The sequence below is a fragment of the Lichenostomus cassidix genome, chromosome 3, assembly GCF_008360975.1.
Source record: "Lichenostomus cassidix isolate B80296 chromosome 3, HeHo_3.0, whole genome shotgun sequence".
Lineage (NCBI taxonomy): Eukaryota > Metazoa > Chordata > Aves > Passeriformes > Meliphagidae > Lichenostomus > Lichenostomus cassidix.
The window spans coordinates 35,097,394-35,120,409 of record NC_139483.1 but is presented as its reverse complement, the minus strand read 5'-3'; the positions used below and the strand labels follow the sequence as shown (position 1 = coordinate 35,120,409).

Below are 23,016 nucleotides of genomic sequence, written 5' to 3'. Positions count from 1 at the left end.
AAATACGATCAACTATTATTAGTCCAAAAGTTCTGAAATCCATATTACATCAGTGACTTGTAATATATGGCACCAAACCCCATCATTAATAATGTCTTCTATAGTGATTTGCTAGAAAAACACCAGCAAGTGTTGATATTTCCATTGCTACAGCACTGTAATGAAAAAACATAAGAGGTGCAAGAAGAAACACTGAACAATGTTCTCTTTTGACAAGGAACTGGAACTCCTGAGGAATCATACATAGTTGTATGACTTCTCAATCGATTTCTCAGTTTAATGAAACTGTTACTCAAAGTCCAAAATGCTAGCTCATGTGAATATAATATATAATAATCAAAAGCTTTAAAGCCAATGATATTTTGTTTGTAGACAAAGAAGATGAGTTTCCTTAGTCAGTAGGATGCAGCAACTGCAAAAACATCCCTATTCCCATAAAGTCCTCGCTTTGCTTACACTTTTATCACAACAATTAGTTTCCTTTGTTTGTAAGCATCATGTAAGCTTTGGCACTACAGCAGTTAAAATGAAACTAGTGTCAAGACCCAGATTAAAGGATCCATTAAACAGTAATGAATCATTAACACTACTTGGTTATGCACACTTGTTAAATAAAGTTATTTCATACTGCAAGTGAACTGTGCTAATCATCAAAAATATTAGCACTGTAGCAGAGCTTCGCATTTTAGCTGTGTTAAAACTCTATCTTTGAGAGATTTTAAACTGCCACATATACTAAACTACTAAGGCAATGCTCTGCTGGCCCAAGATCCCAAACAAGCAGTAGAGGATTTTTTGGGTTGGTTGGTTTTTTTCCATGCCTCTTTTAATGAACTTTACTCCATATGACCAGAGAGTTCATGTTTAGTATGACATCATAAGTTCTGCATTCTTCCTTCTCCTTTCCTTTTGTGAATAATGTGTTTACTACAAAATGAACAAAAAGACACTGTAAGACAAAACCTTAGAAATAAAACATGTAATTTGTAAATGCTGTGATTTTCATCAGTTACCCTCATTTCACAATTGTTCTCCAAACAACTCCTTTCATTTAAAGTTCTCTTGGTTAAACCATTTTTAGATGCTTCACTATTACTAATCAAACTTGACAGTGCTCAAGAAAGAAGAGAACCCCCAGATACTAGATCCAAAATGACAAATCTGCAGTTTGTGAGCTGTCCCTATTCCCCTTCCAACTTCAGGATTTTATAATAAAGATAATTGTCATTAGTGAGCTACTTAAATAAAGCAGAGCTCCAGAAATTATTAATTCCTACCCTCACTTTTCAAAATCCCCTTGGAACATGTTTTTGTGGCCTTTTGTTAGAAATGGTTTGGCAGCATGAACTGCTGAAATGAGGATGTTACTGGATGGAAAAGGTACCAGAAAAACTTTGCTAGAATTTCAATAGCACAAGATTGCAAAGTGGAACCCTTTGCCCATACATCTGTATTCATAATCTTTGACAGCACATAATGAAGATATGGTTTCTGAAACAGTGTATTGAAACAGCTTTCCCAACCACAAAGTAACTTTGTCATTCACAAGACCACAACATTCCAAGTAAAAAAGGTTGACTGCCTCCACAAGCACACATGCGATGGAAAGTAGTATAATCAGCAGATGCAGAAATGTTGCAGGTATATTTACTAGCTCATACCAATAATTCAGAGGCCAAACTGATAAGTAAGGCTTTCTCCTTGGATACTTTTTAGTGACTGATTTACTAGAGAAAGCTATGGATAATTCAGTGAGCCTATTTTATTACATAACACTTATATCAAAGGTTTTCCAGGTATATTTCTCAGTGTCATGAACATTAAAAGATATACAAAAATGCAAAGAATTTTAAGAACTAGTAAGGAGGGAAGGTAAGAAATTGTGCTTTTAAGATTTACACACAATGCTAGCAAACTGAGACTTTGAAACCGTCCTTTGCTGTAATCTTTTACTGCACTGTTGCTCAGTTATAAAGAGCTCTTTAGCTTTTCCTTGTTCAATTCTATCTGCAGAATCTGTGCATACACATCTTCAAGCTTCATGATATCATGATCTCAGAACCTTTGCCACAGGGATGGCATCATTAAATAACTGGAAGAGCACAGAAGCAAAATTTCCTAAATCTGTGTTCTTTACTCAGAAGACTGGCACAAAGGACAACAATGGCCTAACAGAAATCACAGTTAAGAATCTGAATGCTTTACTGGTACTAGAAAAAATCAGTGAATAAAAAATATGACTTTATACTATTCTGAAATAAAATCAAAAAGCCTGATGTAACTACAGAAATCAAGGGCATTTCAAATTGTATATTCAGTTGCATACTTGTAATTGATACATTCAGTCTCACAAGTGGCATTCTGCAACAATTATTATGCTAAAAGCAGTAGGTTTTCACAAAGAACTGGAATCAATGACTCAACTTGGTTCTTCCAGTCCTGTGCATTTTTTTTTAATCTCTACCTTGTTTCTCACCACTATCTCATGTAGCTTAGTAGTCTATCAATTAAAATCTGTGATGACTACAAACACTAAATATAACTGGAGAGAAGACCATACTATGCTGAATGGAAACAATGGTGTATGTTTCCATTTACTCATGTTCACGATTTCACATTGTTAAAATCAATTGCACAAGATGGTTATAGACCACCCTATTTAAAACAGTCCAGCTGAAAAAAAGGAGAGGCTCACCAATTAATGGTGAACTTCGTAAACAATCTCAGCAGAAGCTTTTATTTTTATCTGCTTTTTTGTTTTGCTATGGAAATACTCTTCTCTTCCTTGTAAGATAATTGTTTAAAGCCTGAAATTCTTGAATCAGGCTCTGAGGTTTTTCTTGGCAAACTGGTAAAATCCTTCTAATTGAGGCAACTGTATCAGAAGTTACAATAAAACCCATAAAACACTTCACGTATCAGAAGCCAAAGTTAAAATTAAGATACAAAAAACAATTAGGAAAGATAGCATATATACTTCTGTAAAAGTTATAAAAATCATACGAGAACAAGATGAAAAAAGTTATGCAACAAAACCAGACATTTAATACAAACAATATCCCCAAATACTTCAATAAAATATAGTACATATAATGTAACTAATAACAGTAATAGGAGTCTGTATCACCTCAAAATATCCCAAATGGGCAAATACATGTAGAAACTTCTATTCCTAGTCAGCTGTCAGTCTGTTTAAAATAATATAGTAGGCCACCCCTAAAAATGCTATTTTTAGTAGCAACTGAGAAAAAAATTCATTGAAAAAAGCCAAGCATCTACAAGATGCTCCATGACAGGCACGACCAGTATTACAATACTCAGCTGCCAAACACATTAATCTTTACCATATATAAAACAATTTTTTGTAGACACTCTTTAGTGCCAAGGGAGTTTGAGACCTTTTAATGTTTAGCTATATCAAACATAAAAGATTTTATTAATACCGAATGTTATCCTGTGCATGATTTGCTTTACTAGTAGTAAGTATTGCACTCACACACAATTGGTTATTAAAGGGTAATCTGAAAAAACTATTTAACATCCCTGCCCCCCATGAATATATGGGATGTTTCCACAATCATAACTAATTCTATCTGCTCTCTCTCCTCATCACTGGACTCAAATTCACAAGATCCAGGAAAGCTACTTTCTCTCTTTTTATGGGACAAGAAACAAAACATACTCCTGGGACCCATGACCACCAGCAGCTGGTTCCTTTTACCCTGGTACTACACAATCTCCCTGAAAACTCATAAGCTCTTCAACCAGATCCATTAATTTTGCAAAGGCTCTTGGAGGTGTTTTACTGCTCTCCTTGAGAAATTCTTTGGCTTGCCTTTCAGATTCACCTTGCTATTTTCACTGAGCATACAGAACCCTGCATGGATCAGGACCTGGCTTCAGGCAAGGTAACATCCCAGCTGAAGCTGTTAAGGTAGGTTCTCTGGAGTTTGTCCAGAGCATACATCTACAAACACAAAATTTAACTGTACCTAACTGGACAACAGTGAAAGATGAGCAAAATACCTCTTTAATTTCTCTTCGTTCTGGCTATTAAGAATCAATATCATGACTGCAATGCATTCAATTTACTTTCAAGGGTTCATTTGTGGAATCTTCCAACACATGGGAAAAGCTTCCCTTTCTATAAATAATTTATATTATTTCTGATACTGAGATATGCAGGAACAATACAGAAAGATGGGATAATGCATTGCATTTTAGATAAAAATAGGTCTTAAAACTCCAAGGCTCGTGCATGTCCTTTCACAAAGTCTGATGCAATCTGGATGCAAAGGTTTTCAGTTTCGTCCACTTTCATTTTAAATATTTCTTCTTACAGTTCAAATCTCCAAAACTTAAATCACTTGCCTACATAACTTCATCTGCATGTGCACTGTCATTACTGATACCACTATCAGAAGCTATCAGCAATCTCTCTGTCTCAGAAGAAAAATTAGTGAGCATATAGGATGACTAAAGATGAAAACTTCCTCACCTGTGTATCCTTGTACTTTTCTCTCAAGTCCATGAGGCGGTGATAAGCTTTAATTGCTTCTGAAAACTCTCCGACGTCTGTACTGGTGAGAAGATAGTTCTCCCATATTTGCCAGTGCTCATAGTTGCACTTGAGAGCTTCTTGGAGGGTTCGAAATGCTTTGATCCTAATCAATAATAGAAAAATAATACAAAATATTACAGAAGATTTCTGCACTAAAATCAGTTGGCATAGTATGAACTAAAAAAATCACATTTAGAACACAGTGCAATGTAAAAGATTTTGTTTTTAATTTACAATATTGATAATCCCTTAATCTTTCTTGCAAATTATTTTCCATTAGTTCATTCACAACAGTATACTCTGTAGTTTGAACTAGGTAACTTCCCTTAGCTCTCATAATGATTTTTTGTTTACAAAAATTTATTGTAATTCTGCTATCTGTGTCAGTATTTTCCTTTCCAAATTTTTAACTGGAACCATGACAAAACAATCTTACGCATGCTGCAGTTGTAATACACATTAAAAAATTAAAAATCACTGAGTTCATGACATTTGGCATAACTACAGAACTGTTGACATGCAGGAGCTTTCCATATCCACTCCCCTTTCCTCTCTCTTTTGATATACTGATAGATGTGAAGCTGATGAACAAATGTACCAACAGCTGGGTTTCCTCCACTGTTAACAGTCTCGCTGAGGGATTTCAGACCCTGATTTTTATAGATTAAATTAGAAAAGAACAGAGTCCTGTGGATTTTGCTACAACAGAAGCTGGGATGTGCCACAGCTCTCTGACAGGCTGGAAGGTGCTCTGCCTGAGTCATGTACTGTTTCTGCAACTGCTCTTCAACATTTGCAGGGTTAGCCTGTATCACCTCCCCTATCTTCCTGAAAATTACTAAGTTATCAGGAGGGCAGATGCCAATAATATGGAAATGTGAAATGTAGTCAAGATAGCAAAAGTATGGAATGGAAATTGTATTCCACAAATCATCACTCTTGCTGTGTAATAAAATCCTCTAGATTCTCTAAAAATAAATCCCCTATGTATTTAACCAATCACGTAATGATGGAATATCCTTAACCAGTTAAACCAATTCATACCCAAACAGGAAACAGTAGGCAGTACAAATGCATCATGTGGTCTTGGAAACCAGGAATTTTTCATACACAGAACAGAGGGCCAGTCCCAGTTTGTTCAGAGAAATCTGAGACCTAGATTTCAAACACCTCCTGGCACACAGAGCAGCTTTTCTGGTAAACCAAAGCACAAAGTCTGTTTTCATCACAATTAATTTTTCTGGAGGAAATTCAGAATACACAAAACCTGTGGAGTCTTAAAAAGCAAACACCCCCCAAAATCAACAAAACCCCTGTCCTTTGGGTGTTAGCAAGTTGCTTGCATACACTTTTCAAAAAATGTACACATTTTGTATTTGTCTGTTGCGTGAGACTGCCAAGTCTTGGCCAAGTGTGCAATCTATGAGTGGGCCTGAATTAAAAGCCTGGTTGGAGTAAAGGTGGATTTTTTTTTTTTTTGGAGGGAGTAAAATAAAACTATTAACTTAAATATCTTACTATTGTTTTCCTTTTTTAAAATCCTCACTCCATTTTATTTTCTTTTCTGCTGACAGGCTTGAAGAATAAGAATTTATGTGTCCCCACATCTGTAAGTGACTATACAAACAATCAAAGAATTTGCTATTCCACAGCAAGTACATGCCACACTCTGCCATAAGCTCATAGTACTTACTTAAAATTTACTCTACATAGAATCCTATCCCACATGATTCCAGTGGAAAAAAAAGCTCAGAAACATGCCCCCACTTATTGTTTTTGCTACCGTATAAAATAGGTTACAAGTTTTGTATGTACTTAGCATATTAGATCACAAGAGTAGATTAACAATAACAAAATGCAGCCAATAAAATGAAACAAATCCCTCAGTAGTTTCTCAACCTTGTAGCAGATAAACAGACAGAAAATTACTTGGATGCAAGTACACTGAGCATATGACATTTTGAACTTTATGGAAAAGAAGCAGCAACTACCACATGAATTGGGCATACTCAAGGTACTGCTGAAGATGAAAGGAACTACTGAAAAGTTAAAACAAGCTCTTGATTTCTATTACTTTTTAGCCATGTGCACTTATTCTAACACATCATCTTCTCCTCCCTCCTGTTCCCACCGGTGTATCAATCTCTTGAGTCCATTTGTGCTATTACTTCTCACTTCTCCTATGTATGTTGATAAATGTACACTTATATGCATGTTTAGTATTCTTTTTCTCTTTTTTTACTTTGCATCCTGACTACATAACCATATAAATTGATGTCAGATTTTGAGTAAGGTTTCTAAAAATAGTTTATCTTAGTCTTTTCTTTCACTCTTTGGTGACAAGTTGTAATGTGAAAGTTCTTAAATATTAAATTTTACTAGGTAAACTTTTATTACATTGAGTTGAGAATCCATTTAGGTCAAAGCTTCTTGTATGAATCGTTAGTTTTGAGTGAAAAGAACAACCCAGCTAGCATGTGTGCTGATTTTCATCTGCTTTTGCATATAAAGACCAAACTCTCTGGTTTTTCCCTTAAATCTACTGAGGATAATATATTATGAAATAACATAGGTCTGAATACATCGTTTGCTTGAAACGGACCTATTTTCATAACTTCATGGTCAAAGTAGTTTTTATTATTTATCTTTATTATGAATGTTTTGCACTGGTTATACATAGTACATCATAAATACTTCTAAAAACAAAGAAGTATAGAGAGAGGTTACTACTTGTATGAAGGTTACAAAATTATTCCCTGTAAAATAAAATAGCTACCAGTGATTCAACGTGGGAGAGAGAACTGAATGGCTAAGAATTACAAAGTATGGGTTAATCACCTTATAATAATAAAAACCTCAATGTCAAAAAAAAAAAAAAAAAGAGGAAATCAGAGTTATTTGTTTTGGAAGCAGTATCTAATTCTTTTGAAGTACTTACTTCTGTTTTAATCTGATATAAGCAGTTGATAAATTGTTCCAGGCCTCAGCATTCTGGAATGATAGAAAGAGAAGCACCAAAAAAGTTTATTCACTTACATTGTGCTTACTTGATAAAAATACATAAGCAGAACTACCGCCAAACATCATTGATTTTGCTAATCACATATATTGACACATATCTTCTACAAGGGAATTAAAGTATTCCATTGAAATAGAAATTATTATATTAAAATTGAAATACTAAATGATAATGACTACATCAGCAACAATCACGTATATAAATAGCAATTAACTGCCTTGTGGTTGCAACACACTAAGTCAGCTCTTGCCTCCAGTCTCAGCTGTGAGCAGGCGTTTTCTGGGATCTAGCTGGGATGGCTGGAAAGGTCAGTGATCCTAGCAGCTCATCAGTCTCACTAGCTGGAAGCTACTTAACCTGAACCACTCTCTGTTACTGGACAAAAACGATCTGATGTCCCCTAATGCCCCTCAGGTAAAACCAGCAGAGATGTTCAGAGATAATTCCTGCCCTTTGCCTGACACTGCTGTAAATGTGAAGCCCCATCACTGAATTCAGCAAAGTGACAACTGGAAATGATTTGAAGAACAGAATCTGAGCACTGCAATGAAATGTACTCTGGTACTGAAGGCTATCCTTAGGCTTAAGAAGCATTTAACTCATGCTGGGAAACCTTTCTGAGACTTAATTCATGAAAATGGTCACTACACTGCTACAGCTGCAGATGTATAAAGACAGGTTTTGCCTCCAACTGAGAGCCAGTCCAGCACCTTTTACCCATAAAAAACCCACCACTTAATCCACTGAGAAGTCAGCTGGCTTGGTCATATGAATACAAATAAATACAAGCCCTAGAGAGATAAGTTAACCCAGTTTTAGTATCTACTTGGAAGTAAATTTACTTTACTGAACAACAACAAAAAACCAACATATAAGGTAAGAATTCCATTTAAATACAGAGTTGTCCATGTGTACGTTTTTTCTCCCCAAGGAAGCTGTTTCATTTTATAATAAAGAAAAAAGAATACTCTGACACTTTTCATTGCTTTCTCATTCTTTTCCCCAAGAGAAAAGAATGAATAACAATAGTTTCTATTGAGTAGATAGCATTAACTCTAGGCAAGCACCAAGCTGACAGGCCTTCTGGCAAAAGTATTGTCAGTGTATCCCTCAGGTAATTCAGCTGGCACCTCCACAGTCTCTAAGCACATTCAAATTACAGTATTGTACACATGCATGCCCTGCATCCTGAGAAAATGGCTAAGCTCCATTCTCCCTGAGCTCCTGAACTATACAGTTACAAATTTACTTGTCATACATTAACATGACTTTTTCTTTTTTTCAGGAGAATTTCATTACTTAGAGGACTAAATATTTTAATTTAATTTTTGTTTTCTCCCTCTTTTTAGTTCTCCTCACAATCTAGTCATTCCCTTTTATCTGTTTTAGCAATGTGTGCAAGAGTAAAGGAATTTTTCTAATATATTTTAACATTCACACACTCATATTTGGACAAAGTTAAGTACTGGGTAAGTATTTTTATGATCCCTCATGACTAAAATATATCCTTCATGCACAAGTTCCATTTATTCAAAGGGCTAAGGTTTAAACAAGTTTTTCATTATTGCTTTGCTTGTTTATAATGAAAACATCCTTGCTGCTTTTAGATAAGCCATGTGAATAATTTGTTCAAAAGTACATACATCTGGTTCCAATGTGACACAGCGCTGAAATGCTTTGGCAGCACCTTCGTAGCCTTCTAAAGCAATGTATGCACAGCCCAAGGAAAACCATACACCTAGCTAGAGAGAAAAAATGCATGGTTACATATATACATGGATATTTCAGCACAAAAGAAATATATTTGGCCTGGATGAACCAACACACAACTCTTGTTGATTTTTACCTGCCTTCAGCTGTGTTAATATTGTACTGGAGAAAAATAATATCCTGTATGCTGGTTAGAGAAAAACTTTAGGCTCAAAGTTTTAATAGATATGCATAAACAAAGGTGTTGACTACATAAAGACCACTTAACCATTTGTGAAGTGTTCTCTAACAGTCCTTTTTCATTTATAGAAGAAAGGGATAGCTATTTAGAGGTTTGCATATTTTGTTTCAAATTGTGAAAAATCCACATTCACTTTATACTAGTACAATTAGGTCAAATGATAGGAAATGTTTTTCAAGGTAATCCCATTTTAGAAAAAACATCTCTAATGACTGAACATGAGCACTTCAAAATTACAGCTCTTTCTACTTGTGAGAATATCAATCTTCTCGAGTTTCTATCACAACGTTTAGAGATAGAAATGTACTTAAATAATTCCTGTCATAGAGAACAGAACTTTCTGAACTCAACAGAACAGTTCAGTAATCTTGAATTTAAAGTCTTTAGTTGTTACAACCAAATACCTCTCATCCATACAGATTCAATCAGGGAGAAGAGCTCAGCACCTCCCTTTCTCCACTCCCCCTTCTCAAGGAGCTGTAGAAAACAATGAGGTAATGTCTCAACTTCCTTTTCTCCAAACAAGACAAGCCCAAAGTCCTCAGTCGCTCCTCTCAGGATGTTTCTTCCAGTCAGCCCTTTCTCCAGCTTAGCATCCTCCTTTGGATGCTTTCAAGGACCTTCAAATCCTTCTTAAATTGTTGGGCCCAGAACTGCACACAGTGCTGAGGGTGAGAACTGCAAACAGCAGGATAATCACCTTTTGACCTGCTGGTTGTGCTGTGTTTGATGCACCCCAGGATTCGCTGCCCTCTTGCCTTCCAGGGCTCACTGCTGGCCCATGCAGGACTGCTGTCCGGTAGTAGGATATGTGGGAATGGTACAAAGCTGCTCCAGGGGAGGTTTAGACAGGACATTAGGAAGCTTTTCTTTACACAGGGGGTAGTCAGACACTGGAACAAGTCTTCCTAGAGGTGGTTGATGCCCCAAGCCTGTCTAGTGTTTAATGGGCAGGTGGACAGTGCCCTTAACAATGTGATTTAAATTGGTAGCCCTGAATTGGTCAGGCAGTTGGACCAGGTGATCATTGTATGTCCCTTCCAACTGAAATACTCTATTCTACTCTAAGTAGTATCAGATAATGGCATAAATAATGGCAAAATAAATTTTCAAAGCTCTTCAACAGCCAAATTCCTGATTTGCCACATGGTTAATTCTCAAAGAGCTGCAAGTTAACCAGTATTACCTTTCACAAAAGCTCTGTAATTCAGAAAATTATTAAACCCTAAGTACATTAACAGAACATTTTCTGACAGCATTATGCTTTTTGGATGCATGCAGTCAAAACAAAACAGGACATTTTATAAGGTGTTGCAAAATCATTCCAGGTAGTACTACCCTACTGCAATAAACTGAGCCATTTCTCCATTCTAAATGCCAAGGGAAAAAAATGTAGGTAAAAAAATAGTTTTTCTTGGAAAGTTTTTTTGAGAGGGAAAAAGGTGGGGAAGAGGAAGATGGAAAAACAGGTTACATTAACCCTATATTGCACAACAACGTATTACTTCTTGAGTTATCTGTTCAATGCTTATATTCTCTTGTGTTTTGGGTACTAGTTCTGAAGCAATGAACTCTGATAAATCAGGTTCTCCTTAGGAAACCATAACGAATATTTAAGTACAAAAACACTACCATAAAAAATTTCAAATCAGGGTTTTTGCAGGGTTGAGGATAACACTGTTGGTTCATATGCAAGGAGATTTTACCTCTACAGACTAACTGCAAAGTGTAGCAAACATTCTTACATGTTTCCCAATCAGACTGAGTTTCCTGTCTCTGAAACCCAACTTATGTCTGCTAGTGACTTAAAATGCTCTCTGCTCCTGCTATTAAATTTATAGTTAATCTGCTTCAAAGCTTAGATCCCAGAATACAAACACATGATGCTGATCTTTGTCAGACCTGGCAGCCTGGTGGGCAATCTTCATTATACTGAGAAAAGACCAGAACAAGCTTAACAATAAAGATATCCTTCCACTTATGAGGGTGTACATGGATGGCCCATCCCTGGAGCATATGGACAAATAGGTGAAGATAGAACTGGCAATTACATCTGGCCTGGGCAAACATGGAAGTTTTCCATACACATACTTTTCAGCATTGTCAACCTGTCACTTTCATGATTCAGGAGGAACTCATAAATCCAAGAAGAAACTACACATGAGAACTATGTTTCTCAAATGTCAGAGGGCAATATTAATAGTAAATAAATATTTAATCAATCTAATTTTTTAAGGCTCTTTTGTCCATCAAGTTTCCAGAAGTCCAGCACTCCCACATGGCTGCTGTCTCATTAACTCCCCTTTATCTTCTTTTTAGGTCAGTAACTTTCTGGATAGGAAAAGTGGGAGTAGAGACAGGAGCGATCAAGTATGAAATTGAAGGTTAGTTCCAACTTGATAACTCAGGATATAAGTTAAACAGTGCTTCTGTAAAGGGTGAGAGAAAAACAATCACTGCATGTCTTATAATTCTAATGAGTAACAGCAGCACAGTCTCACTTCTGAACTTGTGAAGACTTTCACCACTGGAGAACTGTGTGAGCTCTTTGATCTCTGGAATTGTCTGGCAAGCCTTGCAAGATGCTCATGGTGAAAGTACAAGAGAAATTCATCTGTCATCCACTAGGCATGTACTAGAACAAGTAATTCTGTGAGCACCAGAGCTAATGAACACAAGTTTCAGGTATATTTGAACTGTAAGGCTTTCATTTCTTTGTGGATTCCCCAAAGACTGATAAAGTGATTGGCTTACACAGCAAACACCTACCTTGGAGATCTCAACCACACTTGACCAGTTGGCTAAAAAGTACACCAGATTAAAGGACAGTTGAGAGAGAATGCTTTACTCCTTTACATATTTTGGGAAATCACTTGCTGCACTCTAAAAATCACTTCCTTCAAAAAGGTTTCTAATAACCACAAAAAAAAAAAAATTCTTTGTAACAGAGAGTCTCCGTTTACCTGATAAATTATTCACAATTCTGAGAACAAGTTAGTTAATTAATATTTTCCTTGTGTTAAAGTCCTTGCATTTAGAATCAATTTCCACTCTGCTTTTCACCCACAAGACACCCTGGAATAGGAAACAATTCATTTCTGTAGTCACAGAATACAGACAGAGTTTAGAAGACAATTATGTCAATCTGCACTATCTATTTGCTCAATCTGTTTGTTTGAAACAATGCAACTGAATCTTAAAAAGAGCTTCCTAAGCAACAAGAGGAGGAAATGTTCGCTTTCCTATATGGACAGGCCTATTTTTCTTGGATTTCCTTTCATTCCAAACTTCCTCTGGATAGGATACAAAATAAAAAAGCATTTCAGCAGGATATTTCTCAGTTTTGAGTCCTGTAGGCCATCTTCTGAAGCCCTTTATTATCTGGAAGTCCTCTTGATATCAATATCTGAGTAATATATATTTTGCTGACATTTTTGGTCATTTTGTTTTTCATTCTAAAGATGTTTATAAGTTATCTAGAGTTCATTTGAATAAGAATAGAAGTCTGACTCATTGGACTATAAACTATGTTAGTAAAATACAAAAAAAAAAAAGCTTCATGATAAATTACTTGAAAGGCTGGAGGATGTTAAAATTTTTCTAAAGCAAAAGTTCAGCGACTCATGAGGAACCCTAAAACAGCAGCTTCAGCTGTGTTCTTTGGGGAACAAGAAGGACAAATAACCTGCTTCTGCATGGACCTAGGAATGGCTATGAGGAGCACAATTTATATACATAAACAACCACAAAGATGTTTTAACTTCTCAAGACCTTCCACATGTGAACCTTAGTGGCATGGGATATAGTGCCTGAGAAACTGAAACAAGATTTCAAAAATTGCCTGCAGAATAGCTTGCAAAGACCAGCAAGAGAAACCAGCCTCATCAAGAGAACTCTTTTCACTGTGGTTTCAGTTTTGATGCATTGCTGTAATAGAAGCTACTGTCATCATGAGCGTAACACTGCTTCTCAGTGACTCCAGAACAGGAAAGACCAGAATCCTTGGAAAGCATTTCTGTGAAATACAGAGATCAGAGCTTGTAACTCAAAGCCAGGGCAAATTCAGACAAGGAAAGGGATACTTTCATTAAAATCTCCATTATTCTTGTAAATGTTTTGTTTTACACCTTGCTCATGATGTATTTGATGGTAATTATTAATTTGCAGTGGCTTCACCTCTTTGAAATCTCTTTGAAAGAGCTCTACACACAAAGATTTAGCTGCATGCAAGGACCTGGATGCAAAAGGATGTCTTCATTTCATGCTACCATTTGTAGCCAGGCTTCAGTATATAGCGAAAAATTTGCTAAGAATAGTAATAAACTGTTATTTTGACAACTGTGCCCAGAACTGCCTTTTAAAAGAGTTTCATCATTCAAAACAGAACACATGAACTAAAACCAAAGCCATATGCATACAATTTCCCAACCTGCATAGGGTTGATCTGCACTGAACGTTCAAAGCACTCCACACATTGCCTGAATTCCCGGTTGCGGAGATGGAGCAGGCCTTTGGAGCGCTGGGCGCGGGCACTGCGGTGCCTGGAGAGCTCCCAGGCCTTGTCGTAATACTGGTGCTCTTTGAGAACATCACCAAGCAAGCAGTATAATCCTGGTGTTTCCTTCTTCTCTAACTCCCGCCTGAGGATTTCTTCTGCCTGTTAAAGAGGAAAGAGAAATCAACACATAATGAGACTGTTTATTTTCTGTTAATTACCTCGCTGAACAAATACCACTTTTAGCTCCTTGCAACCATCAGTTGAAGATTAAGAAGTAGGGCTAGTGAGGGAATGGTATCTTCATCCAACATGGCATCAAAGATAAAGTCTAGTAAGAATCTGGTTCCAAACTGATTTTTAAAAAATACTTCAAAATAATATGGTGGCTTTTGTTCTAACACACCAAGGACAATTAAACCACAAAAACAAGAAGCAGCTGACTCTTTTTTACATCTTAGGTATGTATTCTGTCCCAAGAACAAACATCAGTCCTGAACATCAAACCACACCTAATTCACAGCAATGCAGTATTGGCACCATTGAGGTACCTGCAATCCTAGTAGTTTATCATTTTTTATGTGTCCCAGTAAGAACTCTTCCAACGACTCTCATTCCCTTTTCTCTAATTGCTCTTTTCTGAAAATAGTGATTTCCATTCTATAATGTCCAAAGACATATCAAATTTCATACTGTAACAGTTGTGGAAATGTTATGCTTTTACATAAGATGCAGAAATTATAAATTTATCTAAATGTTTGAAATAAAATATATTCAAAATATATACAGCTTTATGAAAAAGAAGACACAAGCTGTGTCTCCAGACATCTATTATTGGCTGTAACTAACTTTCAAAGGCTATTTTTCTCAGGGCCACTATCTTTGCTCTAAAAATAAAATTATTGTTTCTCTTTTAAACACGAGATAGTCTGCTTTCTGTGGCTTTTTGTACAGATAATTACACTGGACAGATGATCTGTTGTTCAGACTGAACTGTTACCTCAGCCCCCACTGCAAAAATGTAACATACACAGCTCAGATCAGTGTAATTTTTCTCTTACAAAATGTACTTGAACAACCTAAATCAAGAAAAATCCAACACAACCTGCCACAGAATTCAAGTTCAACATTGTAGCTCTAGTCATTCTTCTATCATAGGTCGTTTACCTAAAAGGAAACCTGACATTATCTTTGCATTTAAATTATTACATCTTTACTTGCATAAGAATTGCTTTCTTTGACCTTCAGATGATCTTTAGAGAAGCAAAGTCTTTTGCTCCAATCAGTAAAATTCATCAAACCTATCTGAAAATCATCTTTAGAAAAATGGCTGTTTTACCTTGTTTTGAAATATTTAATGCATAGCAATTTTAGCATCTCATTCTTACTATTATTTTTGTAAAGTAACAGTAAGTCTACAAATATTTGAAGTGCACAAGTGTGAAGAAGGTTTTAGGTTTCTATAACAATCTTAAAATCAGTAAAAATAGAATTCCATTAAGAAGAAAATCAGTGGCTAAATGTTAGGAAAATAACTTGACGGCAAGAGGTTTTAAGTGCCTATGGAACAGTTCTCTAAAAAAAAAAACCAAAGAAACCATTATTTAACATATAGAATTAGCCCAGCCAAAGCATTATAAAAACCCTGCCTAACTAGAAGACTGTACTTACAGAATCATAGAACAGTTCAGTTTGGAAGGGAATTTGAATATCATCTAGTTCCAGCCCCCTTGCCACAAGCAGGGACACCTTCCATGAGACCAGGCTAATCAAAGCCCCATCCAGCCTGGCTTCAAGGGATTTAGTTAAAGTGCAGTTTACTTCCTCTTAACTGCCACCATTAGTTGCAATAACATAGTAATAACAGACATAAAGAAGATTTTTCTCTTCTAGAGCAGACAGAGCTGAGTGCTTCATTTTTGTAGTAATCACACTAGACACCAAAAGATAAAAGTGGGGTTTTCTTCCCCACACAGATAAAGAAAGAAGATTGAAATGTAGCTGTGTAAGGAGATATAAGCTGAAAAGTCCATTGCAAGCTGCTTCTTCACCATTTCCTCTGCAGGACACTCCCAATCTCAGATTGCTATCCTGTGGCAATGCCTAGACGAAAAAGACAACCATTCCCTAATGGTATTTCACATTTAAGAGCATAAAAACATCATGTTCTGGTCTATGCTTACAAGAATTCATTGCCAACACAAATATTTTAGCCCACAGATAAAAACAGAGAATTAAATAAGCAGAAGTCTGACTTTTTCTTCATCTGATTAGCTATCTGATCACCTCTCTGGCATGTTGCAAACATTTTTATTATTTAAATCTTTAAAGGCTAGTAAAAAGATCAAACTAAAAGAAAACCCCTGTATTATCAAAATATTTGCCTTCTACAAAACCAGATAATACTTTAAAACTGGATTTCTCATTTTGCCTAAGTTTCTGTGGGGGAAAAAAACCCTTTTCTCTTAACTTTGTAGTAAAATGTTTTCAAAAAATCACATTTAATCTTTGATAAGAACTCTGCTTCTGAAAAAAATGAATCTTACCTTAACAACAAATATTATCAAGAGACATTTTCCACACAGCTCATGTAATATACATGAAAGAAATACATCCACTGAAGATTTATTCTTACTCATCAAATGGATATTAATTACAAATTTGCATGTTCTCTAACTAAAAGTTATATTTAAATGTCATAAGATTTGATAAGAAAATTATCAATTAAAAAATAACTAAAATAGCTTTATGAAGCTCTATAGCCTTTGCTGACCAAAAAAGGTGCAGTTATAACAACACTGCTTTTCACAGCACAGTCTGCTCCAGAGTGCATGGAATTAAATATTCACCTCAAAAATCAGTTGATTTAAACACAAGAAAGATTAAGGCTCTTATCATGCCTTCTGGATTGCTATGGGTGGTATGGGAATTAAACAGGCAACCCCTCACAAAAATCTCCAAACAGTAAAGAGGGGTCTGGTTTAAACAAAAGGTGGTACCTTTTCATTACTCACTACACACTCATGCAAACCAAGCTCAAGATTCATCCTGCACCTGGCTTCCCAACCCTAAACTTCCACTTGCCATCCCATTCACACATTCCCATGCTTTTATTTTATTTATTTCCTAAAAGAGCCTATTAGCCTCTCTTTTCACTTATCTACCAGTTCTATTAATTTACAATTCACTCCTCTGCCAGTTCAAAGTATTTCCTAAAAAGTCTTTATTCTTCCGCTTGCACATGATTTGCTCGGCTACCAGAGAAGTAGCATGAAGAAGCAGAACAGAGGAACATGGAAAAAGGTAGCAAGAGAAAAGGAAAGCTCTTTGGTTTTCATTTAATCTTCCCTGCAATTTCATGCAAGACCTTGTGTGAGACATTTACTCCTTTCTTAGCTCTGTAACTACATACAGGAGTGCTTATCTGCCTTCTATGACTGTTACTATATATAGTGGAAATTAATCAAGTTCTTGAACAAGCTGCAGTGTTAATTAGTATAGTACTGCTTCACATCTGGGAAGCTACACATGAAAGTGGGCTTTTGAGATCTTGCCATAATTGTGTTTCCTCACTCAAATGTTTTGAGGTATCTGTGTTATGCCATGACAAGAAAAATAACCCTGTGAAATGTGGATTGCTGGGGTATGTTGGTCTAAAACCAGACTCTATATCATGTTGTACACTCTGATGAGATGATGGAACAGAGATAGGGCTGAGAACAGGCTGTTGTAAGATGGAATATCCATCTGAAGCCAAATGGCGGATCTCATTAATCTATCAAAGGTCAGCATCTACCATGCTACAGAGTTCTTGCAAGGGAGAACAGCCTCATTTCAGGTAGAAAAACTGAAAACCACATCTCAGGTTCACCCCTTCTTTTTGTTTTAGCAGGGTGAAAGAGACCTCTTACAGCTTAAGCTCTTTTCAGGTGGAAGAGACCTCTTACAGCTTAAGCAGATGAAGTTGTCTGATGTTAGTAATACTCTTGAGACCTCTGGGTCCCTCCCACAGTTAAAAGAAGGGAGTTCAACACCAGTTCTCACAGCACACATGGGGATGTCTCCTTTTGCAACACGACTGTTAAAGGAATACAATGAGTAAAATACTTCAGTGAGAAAGCCGCAGCAACTATCAACAGACTGTGCATTCAGGTTTTATAAAACTTTTTTCTCCTTGTTCTATGCCATTTTCCTCATTGCTTGGCGCTCCATTACTCTTCTGTTGACTCATATTATTAGTTTCTACTACTTTTGTTCAGGTTATAAAACAAATGAATATAGAGCCATATCTAGTAACAGTAACAAATCCTCAAAAAAGTTTGATAAATGTTAGTGACATCTTACTCTGCAAAATTTGAACTGCTACATGGCCCTGATATAACTAAATGAATTATGTATTTTCTAACAGCACAATGTGGAGCTTCCCATGGCCTTATCTACATTTTCCATTTTTTATCAGCAGATAATTCCAAAGTAGGAGGAAAGAAGGTATTAACTTTGATGCGTAAGTACTCATTAAACACACTGGTATTGCTGACATTTGGCAGTTTTATTGGAATTTTCAGTATTTAAATTCCAGTTTTCTATATAAAAGCATTTGTGACTGAAAAACACACATAAGTTTATTAAATAAAATTGTTTCTTTTGCACAGATATACGCTAAGCTCATTAATGACATGAACATCCAGTGGCCAACATACTACTCTAGCAGATTTTCATGCATTTCTACAAAGAATAACTACTACGTTTAAAAGCATCGAAATACTTTTGATAAATATAAGCAGTTCACACTCTGAACACTTTGCAATACACAGCAGAAATATTCATTCCCCTTGGTGCACAGCTACATGTTTCTAATTTTCTGTCTTTTGGTCCAAAACTAGCTTTTTTCCCCAAACTACTGTTATTTCATACTTACACAGCATTTTCTGTTTTTCAAAGCACAGCACAATCCCTCATTCTGAAAGCATTTCTAAGCAGTTTCCTGTGTCAGATATCCTGTCCTATTCTCTGAGTGCCATTTTCATAACTCCCTAAGGGCAGTTTGTGAATGTAACTAGGACAGAATGCATTTCCAGGAAATGGAAAATACTGACCTCTATTTCTCCACTGTACTGAGAAGATTGTGATATTAGCATACTACCCCCAAGGCATGCATAATGTGGCACAGAATTTGCCAGCAAGACATATCTGTCAGTTTTTAATGAACAAAATCTAGGGTTTGGTCATGACAATTAGAAATAAAAAATTAAGTATGAGACATTCTACTTTTTTTCTATCAGTTGAAATTATACATCTCTATTCATTAAGCTTAAATTATGTTAGAGCATAGTCTTTGTGTTTGTGCTGTTGTAAAGGCACATACACATTCATTCATTTAATGGTGCCATATACCAGAGGGAAAGGAAGAAAAGAAAAAACCTCCATTTTTGTCTGAAACGGAGTATTTCTGAAATCTATATAAATTCTGAAAACACTGCTTGATAGCATAAGTTCCTGTTACAGCCTGTGTGAGAATTTGCACCAGAAAGAGAACATAGCTAAAGATACATACAAATAGGCATTGCTTCCAGGTATGATTTTATAAAATCTTCCTACCATTGCTCTAATAGTAAAAGCTAAATAATCAACAACAGGAAGGCTAATATAGCCTGTTACCAGCAATTTTAAACAGTTATGTCACTGCCAGAGTCAGGTGATGGTTTTTAATTGTCTTTGGAGCTGATCACACACAGTGGTAGCAGTGCTAAAGAAATGATGAAGTTCAGGAAAACATCAACACAGACTAAACAAAGAAAGCCTTTTAATCTTACACTACTTCTTGTCTCCAGATTCTGTTTGATTCTGTAATTTGTATATGTTACTATTAAGTAATTAGATACATCAAACACTGACGTTACTGTATTTAAAGTGTTTTTTAAAAACTACAGCTAATAGTTTGAAATCAAGTGGGAAAGAATATTAATATCCCCTCCAGACAATGTTTCAAGACTCCATCATGAATGACTGCTACAGCTTTCTTGAAATGCCCACATTACACCTTGCTGTCTATCCATAATAATTAATTTAATTATCCTTGAATATTTTCAAGAATCCCTATCACAATCTTCTTTCATCTCAAGTTGCTTATTTACCAACAACTATTTCACATGGCTATTACTCCAAGTCAGTTTTTTTAGCATTCACAGGTTATGACAAGCTCTTATGCCATGTGTCCATCTTTCCTAGGCAGACTTTCCAGTGATGACACCCCTGTAGAAGTGTCATCAGTGATTTGCTAGCTGAAGCCAGACAATCCTTCCCCCTTCAGATGCTATTTCAAGATGGGATCTCAGCTATATAAACATTTTTCTTACCTTTCCATGTTGTCCTGCTCTTTCATAACAAATTACTGCATCTTCCCACATTTCCAGCTCCTCAAATATTTGTAAGGCAGAGCTGGTGCATCCCAGCTCAAAGAGTAAGTTTGCAAGCTGACGCTGGAAAGATAAGAAATTCCAGGTAAGTGAAAGTAGGTGAGCAAATGATGTTTACATTTTAAAAAGATGCGTTTCTGACATCAACAAGAAGCAGACAGATAATATGGAATTATTCTCCTGGAACTTCAGGCTGGAACCTCAAACAGTGTATATACCTCAGAAAACCCCACCAACTGAATACCAATTGTTGTGCTTTGAACAATTTAACAATATAATAAAAAAATAGAAATGGACATGAATGAATTGACAGATACGAACTTCCAGGCCTTAAATGAGGCCCATGCGGCTGACACTGGGAATGCTGAGTGGGAAACAGCCTGAAGTAGGGAATTAAAGCCCCTTCTAGCAATGCTTTGTCACAATGCTTTGTACCTGTGGAGAAACAAAGCTGGAGAGAAAGGCTCTGATACAATTCTGTCCAGTACCTGTGAGAAATCACTGTCCTAAGCCGCCCCTGCTAAAGGGTGTGAGTTTTTACCCAAATCAATATTGGTCTTGAGTTTAGTTGAGTTTAGGAAAACTCCCTAAGTTGAGTTTTCCTCACAGTCCAGTCAGCCTCTTTGTTATTTCAAATTCAGCTATTATTTCAGTGTACTAATGAAAATAAATCAGTAAGGTTTTCAATTCAAAAACAAACACGACATGTTTTCATTATTTAGAAAAGTTGACTTTGGTCTTGATTTTTTAAGAGAAGATTAAAATTACAAATAGGTTTTAACCTTTGATGAAAGGGTAACTTATTTACTATGTGTGACAGATAGACAATTAGGTTTGCAAAAATAAAGGGGAGCATTCTGTCTAAGGACAGCTACTTATGCTCTAAGACCCCATACAGTCAACCCCTGCAGTGGATTTGGTGATCCTGAATGGACTCCCTGAAATTCTCCACAGATGTCATGAACCTATCTTTATTGCTTGGGGTTCAGTATCTGTTACAAATCCAAGAAGTTACTAGAGCGGAACAGAGTAGCAGTAAAAAAAAAATTAACATCTGGCTACAACTCTTTGATATAAATATGGAACAAACTCTGAAAACCTCTTTGTTAGCTTGATATTAGTCACTTAGGAAAAAAACATCTGCCATTGTCTAAAACTAAATCTCATTAATATTTAATTAAATTTGCTCAGTTATATTTGGTAAAATTTATATATGCAGTGTGTCTTTATTATTATGACTAGAAGATTGCAGTCATCTTTCATTATAAATCCCTATTTTAGCATTTCTATCTTTGGCTTAGAAAACTAGCTTGGATTGAAAATGCCATTTTGACAACTGGAAATGAAAACCACATTTGATAGTTATATTGCAAGTGCCTGTTGAAAGGTTATGTAGAAAAACTTGAGAATGCTTGCAGAAGATATAATTGGTTAAAACAACATGCACTGAGATTAGAAATAAAAAAAGGAATAAAACACCATTAAAAGTAAACCAACATGAATACCTTTGTAGGTATGCAATGTAAACAATTTTCTCAAGTTTGTTAAATACAGCATCATCAGATAATACTTTAATGTGTAGATTTCTGTTCTAGAAAATCAAGATGACAGTGTAGTTATGGGTATAAAAGATCCTGTCAGTACTAGCAGAAGAGGGGACTGTCTCAAAAGAAAATCTTTCTCAGCCCAAGGAGTTCTTCAGTGTACTGTTGACTCCCATCCTGGCTGATTTCACCATGATCCACTTGCCAAAGTGAACTTTAAAAGACTAGAAAGATGCAAGTAACATTAGCTTAGTTACTAGTTACTTAGTTATTGGTAATTTACTTAGTAGCTAAGTAAACCAGTAATAAAGAGTAGGACGGGCAAGTTTATTTTAACAGAAGATATGTTTGAAGCTTGCAAGTCTTAGTCTACTTTGTACTGGATGAAAAAGTAAAGTAAAGAAGAATTGCACTAACAAGCAATTACTCCTGTGCATGACAAAACAAGACATCTGAAAGCAAAGCACTGTAGAATTTGACTTCTCTCCAGAAAAACCTGGTGTGTGTTAGGTTATGTATTCATTTCTACAGTGTTTCAACTCAGTCACATCACACTCACTTGACTTTGGAGTGATGTAGCACCATAAATAATCACCACAGACTTTAAAGTAAAGATTTATATGGGATTGTTTCACACCTGTATGGCCCAATGTGGAGGCACCTGACAACAGTAGAAAATCTTCATGCGTTCAGATACTGATGTATTTGCATTTTCAAACTGGTCTGCAAGTGCCTGTAAATGCAAAGTATATCCTGATTTAGTATTTACTTAGACTTAATCAACCTAAACCCCTCATAAATTCAAAGCATTCAGAATTTTAGGCATTTTTACTTAATTATCAGTTATAATCAATACCAGGAATAAGAATCAAATCTACAGTCCCAAGCAAACACTTGCAGAGTCAAATTGCATCAACTATTAAAGTGACTCTGCCTAATGCATTTTAGTCCTTTAGCTAGTTTTCCCCCAAGACAGAATTGATGCGCTTTAGGCATGCCATTTCTTATTAAAAAGAGAAACATATTATAG

At 35.9% G+C, this 23,016-nt stretch overlaps 1 protein-coding gene across 3 annotated transcripts in view; it reads right to left on the bottom strand.

The window, feature by feature from the left end:
• TTC27 (tetratricopeptide repeat domain 27) overlaps window positions 1–23,016 on the bottom strand; it is a 112,392-nt gene that overhangs the window by 9,229 nt on the left and 80,147 nt on the right. For 2 of the 3 annotated variants that reach the window (XM_085055263.1, XM_085055265.1), the window contains 6 exons: window positions 22,624–22,719; window positions 20,383–20,505; window positions 13,961–14,188; window positions 9,224–9,322; window positions 7,500–7,552; window positions 4,499–4,664 (listed from right to left, as the gene is read on the bottom strand). In XM_085055263.1, coding sequence (XP_084911389.1) covers window positions 4,499–4,664; window positions 7,500–7,552; window positions 9,224–9,322; window positions 13,961–14,188; window positions 20,383–20,505; window positions 22,624–22,719 — 765 coding nt within the window. The remainder of the gene's footprint in view (window positions 1–4,498; window positions 4,665–7,499; window positions 7,553–9,223; window positions 9,323–13,960; window positions 14,189–20,382; window positions 20,506–22,623; window positions 22,720–23,016) is intronic. The other variant, XM_085055264.1, reaches the window with a different exon arrangement.